General features: G+C 42.1%; 1 protein-coding gene across 10 annotated transcripts in view; it reads right to left on the bottom strand.

The window, feature by feature from the left end:
* Window positions 1–14,679, bottom strand: part of SPECC1L (sperm antigen with calponin homology and coiled-coil domains 1 like) — a 149,180-nt gene that overhangs the window by 50,902 nt on the left and 83,599 nt on the right. For all 10 annotated transcript variants that reach the window (XM_055252281.2, XM_063623523.1, XM_055252276.2 and 7 more), the window contains 2 exons: window positions 4,080–4,163; window positions 1,213–1,369 (listed from right to left, as the gene is read on the bottom strand). In XM_055252281.2, the coding sequence (XP_055108256.2) occupies window positions 1,213–1,369; window positions 4,080–4,163 (241 nt within the window). The remainder of the gene's footprint in view (window positions 1–1,212; window positions 1,370–4,079; window positions 4,164–14,679) is intronic.

Raw genomic sequence — 14,679 nt, 5'->3', positions numbered from 1 at the left:
CTAAATTTTTGACATTTGTTTTTCCCCCTAAGTTCTTAATATCTCTTAGTCCTAAGAGAACTATGAATAAAATATAAACTTAGATTTTCATGTACTTTTTATCCATTATTAATGTAGCACCATGTTCCCAGACTCCCAGTGTAAACAAACACAGCCATATTTGATATCATCCATTCTTGCATTCCTTTTATAAAGATCTGTTGCTGAAATCATCTTTCTTTATGAAAAATCTCCTGGGTCCAACCCTCTCTTCACCTCTTTTCCACTGTTATCACACTGATCCAGACATGATAATTTATTTATACCACTTTATAGCTTCTACTACATCAAAGTGACTCAATGTGACTTTAAAGAAGTTCCAGGCCGGGCATGGTGGCTCACACCTGTAATCCCAGCACTTTGGGAGGCCGAGGCAGGTGGATCACGAGGTCAGGAGATCAAGACCATCCTGGCTATCACAGTGAAACCCCGTCTCTACTAAAAATACAAAAAATTAGCCGGGTGAGGTGGCGGGCACCTGCTCGCCAGCTATTCGGGAGGCTGAGGCAGGAGAATGGCGTGAACCTCGGGGGGCAGAGCCTGCAGTGAGCCAAGATCACGCCACTGCACTCCAACCTGGGTGACAGCGAGGCTCTATCTCAAAAAAAAAAAAAAGTTCCATCACTTTGCCATCCCCTGCCTAGTCAATCTTTTCTTCTACTGTTGCTTGATACGGTAGGTACACCTTCCTCTGGCCTTCTGTATCAGTCTACTGAATCTATAGAACCACCTACCTACAGCATCCCCCTCCATACTGCTCACTTACTCATCCCTTTGGTGCATTCCCTCAAGTTACTGACCTTGCCAATCATGCCCCCCGCCCTCCCTGTCTACAACCTTCAAGGCCCCACTCAAATTCTAACCTTCTGGGATGCCTTCCCTAACACTCCACCTATTCCTCAGTATCTAAATTTCATAATACTTCCTTTTGCACGCAACCATTCTCTAAAAAAAAAAGATACAGCTACTTGGGGAAAGGAACTATCATTTTTACTTTGTCAGTGTCTTCTATATCATTTACCCAATTCCGGATATAAGAAAGATTAGCAAACAACACACAGGAAAAAAAAAAAGTCACAGTGCTCAAATGCCATCATTTTACAACTTGATCATTTACTGTCAAAAGGCCAGGAAAGGTACACACGAAATGCAAGAATATTAACTGTTCTCTACCTTATTCGGCTTCGGGTGGTGGGAGTCACAGATGCTGTTGGAGAAGAGGACAGGGAAAGCTGTGGAGACGTGGTTCCCATAGCCATCAGAGAGGCTGGCGACGCTCCCTCCTGTGCAGAAATGTCCCGTTTCATTTCTTCACTACTTCGTCGAGACACTGTGAGAAATAGTCATTATGTACTTTATAGCAAAAACATTTTAGACTGAGTTCTTGAGATTTTTTTTTTTTCTGAAGATTCCAAAAACAACAGATATTACCATACAGGAGGAAAAACTAATACTGATAACTGGAAAGTATTTCTTATTGTTCCATTAAAAAAACTGTGAGGCCAGGCGCAGTGGCTCATGCCTATAATCCTAGAACTTTGGGCGGCTGAGGCAGGCAGACCACTTGAGGTCAAGAGTTCCAGACCAGCCTGGCCAACATGGTGAAACCCTGTCTCTACTAAAAATACAAAAATTAGCCAGGCATGGTGGTGCATGCCTGTAATCCCAGATACATGGGAGGCTGGGGCAGGAGAATTGCTTAAACCCGGGTGGTGGAAGCTGCAGTAAGCCAAGACTGCACCACTCTACACTCCAGCCTGGGTGACAGAGAGAGACTCCATCTCAAAAACAAAAAACAAAAAAAAGGGCCGGGCGCGGTGGCTCATGCTTGTAATCCCAGCACTTTGGGAGGCCGAGGCGGGTGGATCATGAGGTCAGGAGATCGAGACCACGGTGAAACCCCGTCTCTACTAAAAATACAAAAAAATAGCCGGGCGTGGTGGCGGGCGCCTGTAGTCCCAGCTACTCGGAGAGGCTGAGGCAGGAGAATGGCGTGAACCCGGGAGGTGGAGCTTGCAGTGAGCCGAGATTATGCCACTGCACTCCAGCCTGGGCGAGAGAGCGAGACTCCGTCTCAAAAAAAAAAAAACAAAAAAAAACAAAAAACAAAAAACAAAACTGTGAAAAGGCATAGTTGAAATATGCACTGAACTCTATATTCCTTATAGATAAGGAGTGTGCCTTATCCATCTCTATAACCCTCACAGTACCTACCAAGCACATAGTGAGTACTACATAAACATCTGTTTAATTACAAATACAACTAAAAACCAAAGGCTAATTATAACCAGACTTGTAACTACTCAGCCCTGCCCAACACACACAATTCAAATCAATACAACCCTTCTAAATTCAGCCAAAAACACTGTTAAAGGGACAGAAAGGAAAGACATGCTTTATTACAGGGCTACATGTAATGCTAGCTCAGGGCACTTTTTTTTTTTTTTTTGAGAGGGAGTCTCACTCTGTCACCCAGGCTGGAGTGCAGTGGTGCATCTTGGCTTACTGCAACTTCTGCCTCCTGGGTTCAAGTGATTCTCCTGCCTCAGCCTCCTGACTAGCTGGGATTACAGGCGCCTGCCACCATGCCAGGCTTATTTTTGTATTTTCAGTAGAGACAGGGTTTTGCCATGTTGGCCAGGCTGGTCTCGAACTCCTGACCTCAGGTGATCCACCCACCTAGGCCTCCCAAAGTGCTGGGATTACAGGCATGAGCCACCGCAACTGGCCTCAGGGCACATTTTTAAAAACTCAATCAGGCCGGGCGCGGTGGCTCACGCTTGTAATCCCAGCACTTTGGGAGGCCGAGGCGGGCGGATCATGAGGTCAGGAGATCGAGACCACGGTGAAACCGTCTCTACTAAAAATACAAAAAAAAATTAGCCGGGCGTGGTGGCGAGCGCCTGTAGTCCCAGCTACTCGGAGAGGCTGAGGCAGGAGAATGGCATGAACCCGGGAGGCAGAGCTTGCAGTGAGCCGAGATTGCACCACTGCACTCCAGCCTGGGCGACAGAGCGAGACTCTGTCTCAAAAAAAAAAAAAAAAAAAAAAAAAAAAAAAAAAAACTAAATCAGTAAGACAGAAAACCAAAACATATCAAGTCAACTGCTGGGAAATAGCAACAATCTTTTGGAAAAGTACATTGTACTAGCTTATTAGAATTACAAAATGTTCTGAGAACTGTTCAGTGGGAGTAGGCACTTCGGCCACCGGTATCAGATCCATAACCGCAGCTTTCTAAAGGCAGCACTGAGTATTGCCAGGTGCTCAGAACGCAGGGCTGAGCACAGTGACAAGTCACATAGTCGACAAAGTTCCTGACCTCAGATTCTTTCTCACCTCAGAAGAAGGTGGATCTGCAGGAGCCATTAACTCTATCATTCCTGGGCTGATTTAATGCAATCAATGTTACATGTCAGTAATTGTTTTCCCCTGATTACTAAAAACTGCCGCCCCCAGTCCCACCCCCACCCCCACCCCCGCCACCCACTTTATTGGCTAAAATTTTCTCAATGATTTCAGGATAACCACAAGCAGAATGTAACTCTGCATTAGTAAAGCAATGCCCTTAAAGATCCAGAGGGCACAAACATTTTCTCCTGTTATATGATCTTCAAATGACATGCTTATATATTTCTAGCATCATTTTATAATTATGTTTTTTTCGTTCAATGTCAGTTCTTTATAGTCCTTAAATCAGTAGTTTCTTTTAAGTGGTGTGCTAGGAAACTGGATGAGAAAACCTCTCAGAACTTTATACAATATAGAGGAAACAGATTGAGAAAGAATCTGAAGAACACACACACAGAAAAAGGCTTTGGGATGGAATTTTAGCTGAGCACAGGACTTCCCACTGATTTAAAGAACAGCTAGGCCGGGCACAGTGGCTCACACCTGTAATCCCAGCACTTTGGGAGGCCAAGATGAGAGGATAGCTTGAGGCCAGTGAGAGGATAGTTTGAGACCAGCCTGGGCAACATAGTGAGATCCTGTCTCTAAAAAACAACAAATAAAACAAAAATTCAGATGAAAGTCATCACCTGAGAGGGTCTTGGCACTTTCCATTGCAGGCACTCTCGGGAGGGAAGCAGGCCGGCTGGTTGAAGATGTTCTTAACAGATGCTCTGTACAAAGTAGAAAGAATCCCAACAAAGAAATCTGATGCTGAACTTTAAAGTAATAAAGGTACAAAGAAGGTGAGTTTTACTGCTTTCAGCCTTGAAGCTCATCCTTCTTCCCAATCCAGGGAACTTCAACAATTTCCCGTAGTCTGTTAATCCAAAACAACTCACGTATACACAGAACACAGTAGAACATTCCATTCAATGTTTTATCTCTAGGAATGAGACGCCCCACACAGACGAATACTTCTGAATCCCGGGCTGCCACTTACCTGTTTGATGCAATTCCACCAAAATTCAAAGATTCTCTACTGCAACTAGGTCTAAGCTACAAACTAAATAAAAGCTTTGCCTTCATGTTCCTACAGTTAGTGTGGAAGCTACACATATTAATATATACAACCATAGACAAGTCAGGATGGGATAATTAGAGTAACAGAATGACAAAAGTATTATCAAACCACAGAGGAGAAGACATTCTCTTTGATTTCAGGCAGCAGGGTAGGCTTCGAAAAAACCAATGACATTAAGCTGGGCCTTACTGAAAAGAGGTGGGGAACTATATTTTAGCCGACAACAGTCAGAGAAAGGTACAAACACATTCAAGTTAAGAGAATAATAAAGGCTAAGTATGGCTAAAACATGGGGTATGTGGAAAACAAACAGGACAGCAGGGAAAGGGGCTTTAAAGGAGGATGAGGCTGATTAAGGAAAACCTTCATTACTTGGCATGTGGACTTTAGTCTGAGGGCAACAAGGAAGCATCAAACATTTTTGAGCCTTCAGGAAAGGACACAATCAGATATTGCTTCGACCATCTCCATTTGCAGCCTCACCTTGTTCTACTCCTCCCTTGTTCTCTAAACACAAGCTGTCTTGGGAGTTCCTTTAGTTCCTTGAGCAGTGGCACCAGCTGTCCCCTCGCCTCCTCCTCTATTCCCTCCTAATCCTGGCTAACCTGATCATCCTTCAGGTCTCAGTTGAACATCACTTCCCCAGGACCTGCTTCCCCACCAGCACCTGCCAAACACAGACCAGAGTTGTCCTGCTGACTCTCTTCCTGCATACTTCTTACCTAGGGCTACAGCCCGACAAGACTCTTCAGACCAGGACACAGGGAGGCAGTCACAAGGACAACCTGAATTGTTCTTTCTGGTCAGGGTCTGGTGTGTGACTGGGCTAAGAAAAACACCAAACCTTGTATGTAATGAAGACTCTCAGCCACGAATGTCCACCAATCCTTTTTAAGAACTGACAATTTAAACATGATCCCTCCTAAAAATATAATGATGTCAAAAGTAATGGCATATCATGCTATCTCTTAAGGATAACATATATTCTGCACTCCAAAATTTCTTTTCTTTTCTCTTCTTCTTTTTCCTCCTCCTTCCTATTCCTCTTCTTCTCTCTCTCGTTTTTTGTTTTTTTTTGTCGGGGGGGGGGCAGGAGAGAGCGGAACAGGGTTTCTCTCTATTGTCCAGGCTGAAGTGCAGTGGTGCAATCTTGGCTTGCTGCAACCTCTGCCTCCCAGGCTCAAGTGATCCTCCTGCCTCAGCCTCCCAAGTAGCTGGGACTACAGGTGTGAGCCACCACACCTGACTAATTTTTGTATTTTTTATAGAGACGAGGTTTCACCATGTTGCCCAGGCTGGTCTCAAACTCTTGAGCCTCTTGGGTTTAAGCGATTCTCCCGCCTCAGCCTCCTGAGTAGCTGGGATTACAGGTCCCTGCCACCACACCAGGCTTGTTTTTGTATTTTTAGTAGAGACAGGGTTTTGTCATGTCGGCCAAAGCGCTGGGATTACAGGAGTGAGCCATTTCACCCAGCTTCTTTTTAGTTTTTATTTATTTATTTATTTATTTATTTTTAAGACAGGACCTTGCTCTGTTGCCCAGGCTAGAGTGCACGGGTGTGATCTTGGCTCACTGCCACCTTGACTTCCCAGGCTCAAGTGATCCTCCACCTCAGCCTCTTGAAGGGCTTGGACTATAGGTATGCCCCATCACTTCTGGCTAATTTTTTGCAGAGATGAGGTCTCACTATCTTGCCCAGGCTAATCTTGAACTCCTAAGCTAAAGAAATCCTCCCATCTTGGCCTCCCAAAGTGCTGGGATTACAGGCATGAGCCACCAAGTCTGGCTAAAATTTATTTTCTAAGGGTATGAGGAACATTTGGTTATAATTATTTACTACTTTGGAGGCCTAGGGGAGTGGAAGGATGAGCTTAATAAAGATGGGATGTATATAGCTTAAGAGTCTCTACAGTGTTCTTATCTTGAACAAACATCATCTCTGTGTAAAGAGCCCATAAGCAAGCATCACAGAATTCTGAACTCTGTTGGCAGTTGGCATTTATCCGTAAAGGAAGAGTATATTACGCACAAAATCTGACAGACAAAACAAAGTCAAAAGAACATGGAAATAGTAGGAAACAAAAATCAATGTTTTACATTTAATCAAATTTTCCATTCTATAATTTTGACACTGTGGTTATTTCCCTAAAAAATTTTAGTCTCCCAAAGAAGAACACAGCAAGTTAAGAAAGTGAAAACGAAGGTTGAAAAGACAAATAAATCAAAACAAGGTGCTTGCTATGTACACAGGCATAAGCCCTGGTCATTCCCTACATGAAAACTGTCTAAGTTACCTTAATTTTCTCTTTTACAATACATACTATAAGCACAATTGCAAAAAAAAAAAAAAAGTTCATGAAATGTATTGCTGATACATGTGCCCAACGCTGGCTGAGTCTGTTTCTTACTGCATGGTTAAGGATCCAAGTCTGCCTCAATTTGACAGACTGTCCCTGTCATAGCCCCGCACTTACTTTCTGAAAATACATAAAAACGCACTGAGAACCCAAATAGGTTATTCTTCTAAAAATTATTTGTGTTAAATTTTACAGCCACAATCCAGGCTGCTGCCATTTCATGAAGTATTTCCACTGTGAGAATCAAATCTGCCCAGAGGCACTTGTCACAGTAAGAACACAGGTCCATTTACTACTCTACTAAGTAGGCTGGCTTAAATGTTCATGTCAAACTGTCGGTTTATCCCTCTTCAGGAAATAAGATTAGTGTATTACAATTGAGCGTAGCAGGCAGGAGATATTATGTTTACAGTAACAGATTCTATTCTATTGCCATGTAAAGCTATTCTTGTCTTAATCCATTCATTAAACAAAAATCATTTAGGTGTCCACTACTTGCCAGGCACTTGGCTTGGTGCAAAGGTCAGAGAAAAAAAGAAAGGAGACAGGAAACTTGCTCTCATGGAACTTGGAGTCTACAGTAGAAGCAAGCATTCAAAAAGTCATTACGAGTGAGGGATGCTAAGAAAAAACAAGTACCAGGGGTTCTGGGAACACAGCGGGCAATGTGACCTGGTCTTGAGGGGAGAACAGGAAAGGCCTCCTCAGGAAATGACAGCAAAGTTGAGATTAGAAGGATAATTAATAGTCTTTATGCAGGCAAAGGAGAGCTTAGAAGAAAAAGAGTGTTTCCCAACTGAGTGCTTAGCATACCGCCAAAGAAATCTAGGACACTGTGGTGATGTTCAGCGGGAGGGGAAGAACAGAGTGAGGTAAGCCTTCAAAGGTAGGCCAGAGGGGCCAGCTCAGGCAAGGGTGAGTCACGCAGGCAAACTCCAGGGTAAGGCATTTGGACTTTATCTAGTTGGCAAAGGGGAGCCAATGGAGGTTTTACCACGTTAGCATTTTTCTAGCTCCAGCAGATTGGAGAGGGGTAACGGTTTACACAGGACAATGAGTTAGTGTGCAGGTAAGAGATGATAGTGACTTGGACTTGGGTGGTACCAGTGAGTATGTGAGGTACACAGATTCAAGGGCTCTTTGATGCAGCAGAATCAACAGACTTGCCGACAGATGGATATGAAGGTAAAAAGGAAGGAGGTACCACATACAGAGGTAAGAAAGGTGGGGAGGATTATGGAAGGAAGAGATGTGAACACATTTAATTTGAGAACCCTTTGAGATACCCAGGGAAAGATGTGGACCAGGCAATGAGAGAGAGAGTGCAAAAGAAAAGTCTGACGTGAATATTTTGTTTTGAAACTGTAAGCACACAGGTGATGGCGTGGGAATGCACTTGGTGACATGGAGGTTACTGGTAATCTTGGTCAGAGCAATTAATACACTGGTGGGGACAAAAGTAAGATTAGAATGTGCTGAGGAGGGAGTGGGAGATAGGAAAGATGTGGAGAGAAACTGAGCAAGAGTAAGGAAGAAAGTATAGTAGCTGGTGGGCAAGAGAGGGAGGATTTTTTTTTTTTTCTTAACAAAGGAAAGATGTATTTTTAAATGACAGAAAGGAGCTAGCCGGTAAAGAGGGTAAAGTTGAAGATACAGGAGAAGGAAATAAACCATCAAGAGCATAAGGTTAACAGCATCTGACAAAGTCCAAGAGGAGGAGATCCAGGGGTCAGATAAACAGATAAACATAAACAGAGATACATTCTGATTACTTCAGACAGATACGTAACATGGGCATACTAGGTCTGCTAGTTAATTCTAATCGTAGAAATAAATAGTTACAGGTAGTTTTCCCTTTATTGTTTCCCAAATCAAATTTATAGGTAAATAGATTTCAAAATAGAAGCTTTTGCTGAGTGAGGCCAAGTGGGGCAGTTAAAATTTGGTCGAAAACCCAGTCTTACTGTCTTGAAGAACTAGACGACATATCCTGGGACAACCATAGCAGCTGGAAAGTGAGGCTGTGGGGAAAATACCAGAAAGGGAGAGCCACGAAAACAGAGCCAACAGTTTGTATATAAACTCTGTCCAAATCCTTCACTGACTTCTGAAGTCCACAAGTACTCATGCTCCAAAGAGCTGAATTATGGACAAAATAATTGAACAGGTATTTCAGTTGCAGGGAGAGTTTGGAGTCTGAGGTGAGCCAAGTTAACTGCTTGCTAAAACAAAAACCAATATTCTGCAGAGGAATATAATAGAATCAAGCCTCTCAGCCAGGTGCAGTGGTTCTTACCTGTAATCCCAATACTCTAGGAAGCTGACACCGGAGAAGGAGCATGAGCCCAGGAGTTTGAGACCAGCCTGGGCAACACAGCAAGACTCCATCTCTACAAAAACATTAGCCAGACATGGTGGTACACACCTGTAGCCCTAGCTACTTGGGGGACTGACGTGGGAGGACAGCTTGAGCCCAGGAAGTCGAGACTGCAGTGAGTGAGGATCACACTACTGCAGTCCAACCTGGGTGACAGAGTGAGACCCTGCCTCAAAAAACAAAACAAAAAAAATCACCTCTACAATATGTGATCCTTACACCCAAGACACAACTCAAAATTACTAGATGTACAAAGAAAAAAGAAAATGAACCATACTCAAAAGAAATGGAAACCTACCTGAAGATGGCCTACGTCCTAGAAATGGCAGAAAAGAACTTAAAAGCAGCTATTACAAATGTGACCAATATTATAAAGGAAAATATGCCCTCTGTGAATGAATAAATAGGAAAGCTCAGCCGAAAGCATTGTAAGAGGGTAAGACAGGCTCTCTGTCTGAGATGAAATGCTAACGACAGCCTAAAACTGAAATTGGAACAGGCATTAAGAAAAGCCCTCTGGAAAACTATTCCCCAGTCTAAACGCAAAGTATTACTGGAGAAAACTGGAAGCCTGTTCTGCCCTGAGGGTAATCACAGCAACAACAAACCTCAAACCCAGCCCAGCTCCTGAGCAGATTAACTCAAACTCCCACATTTAAAGACATAAGTAGAAGAAAAGAGGTGTCCATTTCAAGGCATAAAATCAATCTACTATCCATGTAAGATGTCTAGCTTTCAATAAAGAATTGTAAAATACAAAAAGCCAAGAAAAAGCCAACATACCCAGCTCACTATACCAGGACACAAAGTAATCAATAAAACCAAGTGGTATGGATGTTGGAACTATCTATAGAGCATTTAAAATAACTATGATTAATATATCATTTTATATTTTTATAGAGATGAAGTCTCACTATGTTGCTCAGGCTAGTCTTAACTTCTTGGCTCAAGCAATCTTCTTACCTTGGCCTCCCTGAGTGCTGGGATTACAGGTGTGAGCCAGTTTCCAGCCTCAGGCTTAAAAAGGAATTGTTTCATGCCACAAAATGGATGAACCTTGAAAACATGATATTAAGTGAAACAAGGTCTCTAAGGGAAAAGGCAGACAATATGCAAGATTGGCTAGGATTTCCTACTTGATTTACTCTTATAGCTTCCATCTCTCTGCTGAAATTAGACAAATAAAACTGTGAAAACTGTATCTCTGATTTTCAACGGTGGGCAAATTTGCCCCCCAGGGGATTATTAGAGTATCACCCCTATTCCCCCAGTTGTGACAACCAAAAATTAGAGGCATTTTTGGTTGTCATAACTGGGGAGACGGGGGTGATACTGGGACTCTGGTGGGTAGAGAGCAGGGATACTGCTAAACTTCCTGTAATGCACAAAACAATCCCCCACAACAGTTATGTGGAGGCCAATAAGGGCAAGGCTGACAAACCTTAACCTAAGGCAACCACTGAAAGAATTTAATGGATACAAATAAGTCAGTAGGGGAGATAAAACAAAGTAATAACAAATGGTCAATGGACCCAAAAGAAGGCAGAAAAAGGAAAAAGAAGCAGAATAGATGGGTCAAATACAAACACGACAAGGTGGTAGATTTTAATCTAACCATAATAATAATCATATTAAACGAGAATGGTCTAAATCCACCAATTAAAAGACAAAATGTCAGAATGAATAAAAAAGACTGAACTATATACTATCTACAAGAAACTTACTTTAAATCTAAAGACATAGATAAATTAAAAGGATGGAAAGATATACCATGCAAGCACTAACAGAAGGTTAGAGTAGGTACGTCAATATCAGAAAAGAAAGACTTCAGAATAAGGGATATTATCAGAGATTTAAAAAATATAATAATAATAAAGGGGCTAGTTCTCTAAGAAGACATAACACATTCCCAAATGGGTATGCATCTATCAACAGAACTTTAAGATACATGAGGTAAAAACTGATAGAACTAAAAGGAGAAATAGAAATCCACAACTAGACTTTCAGAGTTCAAGACTATTCTCTCAGTAATTCCTAGAAACGAGCAGACAGAAATGAGTAAATATAGAAGACCCAGACTTGAACAATACAACCAACTAGATCTAACTGACATTTATTTATAAAACACTCTGCCCAATAACAGCAAAATAAAAAGATGCTGCCAAGTGAGAGAAGCCAGACTTTAAAAAAAAAAAAGCTGTATGCTGTATGATTTGATTTATATGATAGTCTAGAAAAGGTACAACTATAGGGATGAAAAACGTATCAGTGGTTGCTAGGGAATGGGGTGTATGGTAGGGGTTGACTATAAAAGGGCAGCATGAGGGAATTTTGGGGGTGATGGAACTCTTGTGTACAGAACTGTGTAACTATGATGATAGACAAATGGCTACGTGTTTGTCAAAACCCACAAAACTTTATACCAGATAGTGTAAATTTTACTGTATGTAAATTAAAAAAAAAAAACAGAACGGGTGGAGGGAGGGAGAGAAGGAGAGGAGAACAGAATGCAGACTATGACAAATTAATCTGACTGCATTACGAAACCATGACAGACCAACTGAAGGGAGTAGGGAAAAAGGAACTGGCTTAAGTAACTTTGTATATGTGTATTAAGGTTGAACAAATACATAAATATATTGTAGATAATGAGAGCCAGGTTTCTCGCCCCCAAAACAAATAAGCTATAAGTAAGGGAAGGGAAAATTCTGGAATGAACCCGTTGGTGATGGCTTGGAGTCAGGTATCAGTACAAACTTACAGTTTTTGATAGATAGGCAGACAGACAGACAGATAAATAAGATAGGTAGATAGGTAGGTAGGTAGGTGGGTGGGTGGATAGTTTGATAGATAAGATAGGTAGGTACACAGACAGATAGGATAGTGTATACACATGGGTTGGTACATATACATACAATTTCCATAGTTCTATCCAGAGAGGGACCAAAGGCTGTGAAACCCCAGTAGCAATGAGCACATTTAGCACCTGGATCTTGGTTTTGTTTTTTTTTTTTTTTTGAGATGGAGTCTCACTCTGTTGCCAAGCTGGAGTGCAGTGGCACAATCCTGGCTCACTGCAACCTCTGCCTCCCAGGTTCAAGCAATTCTCATGCCTCAGCCTCCTGAGTAGCTGGGACTACAGGTGCACACCACCACGTTCAGCTAATTAATTTTGTATTTTTAGTAGAGACAGGGTTTCACCATGTTCGCCAGGATGGTCTGGATCTCTTGACCTCGTGATCCACCCACCTCGGCCTCCCAAAGTGCTGGGATTACAGGCATAAGTCACCGCGCCTGGCCTGGATCTTGGTTTCTAAATACTATTCTCTAATAAAAGTAACCAGAACTTGGCCAGGTGCAGTGGCTCACGCCTGTAATCCCAGCACTATGGGAGGCCGACATGGGTGAATCACAAGGTCAAGAGATGGCCAACATGGTGAAACGCCGTCTCTACTAAAGATACAAAAAAATTAGCCAGGCGTGGTGGTGTGCACCTGTAATACCAGCTACTTGAGAGGCTGAGACAGGAGAATCACTTGAACCTGGGGGCGCAGGTTGCAGAGTGCCGAGATCACACCATTGCACTCCAGCGACAGGGTGAGACTCGGTCTCAAAAAAAAAAAAAAAGTAACCAGAACTCCTTAGAGAAATGGTTGACTCCAGGGCTGGTGCAGGAAAAAAAACCAAGATGAGGCTGGAGCATCTTGTGGTGACAGAAAGTACTTCAGGGGTGGAGGGAAGGTGCATTGAAAGAGCAAGGAGTCAATGTGAAAGATCTCTCAACAGCCACTGATGGAATAACCTGACAACAAAACAAATAAAAATGGTAGTAGATTATAATCCAAAGAATATCCATGAGTCTATACTAATATAAATGAATGATGTCCATAGAATAATACATATAAATAATTCCTTACAGATGGAATGAGGAAATAGAAAACCACCACTGAAACACCACAGTAATAACTGTCATGGGCAAAATGCATAAATAAACGCTGAAATCAGTGAAAGAAAGTTTAAGAAGGAACAAAACTGATACAGTCTAGGTGTCTGTCCCCTCCAAATCTCATGCTCAAATGTAAGCCCCAGTGTTGGAGGTGGGCCTAGTAGGAGGTACCTGGGTCATAAGAGCAGATCCCTCATGAATGGCTTGGTGCTGTCCTTGTGAGATCTGGTTGTTTAAAAGTGTGTGGCACCTCTCTCCTCTCTCTCATGCTCCCCCTTTCTTCATGTGACATGCCTGCTATTGATTTGCCTTCCACCATGACTGTAAGCTTCCTGAGGCCTCACAGAAGCTGAGCGGATGCTGGCACCATGCCTCCTATACAGCCTGCATAACTGTAAGCCAATTAAACCTCTTTTCTTTATAAATTACCCAGACTAATGTATTTCTTTACAGCAATCCAAGAATGGTCTAACACAAAGATATTTACTAATTCCTAGCAGCCAATCACCTAACCAAGTGAACAAAGTTAATTTAACATCAGAAGTAACAAGACACGTCAATCTCATGTACCCCTGATAAAATAACTTGAAAAGGACACATCACCTCTGCAGTATCCCTTCCATTAAAATATAAACTCAGGCTGGGCATGGTGGCTCATGCCTGTAATGCTAGCACTGTGGGAGGCCGAGGTGGGTGGATCACGTGAGGTCAGGAGTTCAAGACTAGCCTGGCCAATATGGTGAAACTCCATCTCTACCAAAAAATACAAAAAAATTAGCTGAGTGTGGTGGTATGCGCCTGTAATCCCAGCTACTCGGGAGGCTAAAGCACAAGAGTTGAACCCAGGAGGCGGAGGTCGCAGTGAGACCTTATCTCAAAAAACTCAAAAAACAAAACACACAAACAAAAAACGAAAAAAAACCCATGAACTCAACTTAAATCAGAAGAAAATATCAGAAAAGCCCATCCTGAGAGACATTCTGCAAAATAACTGACAAGTATTCTTCAAAAGTGTTGAGGTCATGTGAGACAGGGAAAGAGTGAGAAGCAGCTGCAGACTGGTGGGGACTAATGAGATAAGACAACTAAATAGAAAGTAGGAGCCTCGATTTGATTCTAGAATTAAGAAAGGACATTCGTGGAAAAACTGGTAAAATTCAAATAAATTCTGTAGGTTAGTTAATAATATTTTACTGATATTAATTTCTTACTTTTTATAACTGTTCTACAGTTATGTAGGATGTTCCTATAAGGAAAGCTGGGGGAAGGGAACTCTAATATTTTTGTTAAGTCTAAACTTATTTCAAAAGGAAACACACAGAGAGACAGAACACCATAAATACTGATATGCATGCTGAAGGGTAGTGATTATAACTTACTTTGTGATAAAGCAAATATAAAAGAATGTCACAGAATTTAGGCTGTAAGTGGATAATTCACGGCACAACTTCTTGCAACTTTTCTGTATGTTTGAAAATTTTCATC

The sequence above is a fragment of the Symphalangus syndactylus genome, chromosome 18 (assembly GCF_028878055.3).
Source record: "Symphalangus syndactylus isolate Jambi chromosome 18, NHGRI_mSymSyn1-v2.1_pri, whole genome shotgun sequence".
NCBI lineage: Eukaryota > Metazoa > Chordata > Mammalia > Primates > Hylobatidae > Symphalangus > Symphalangus syndactylus.
This window is presented reverse-complemented; position numbering and strand designations above follow the sequence as displayed.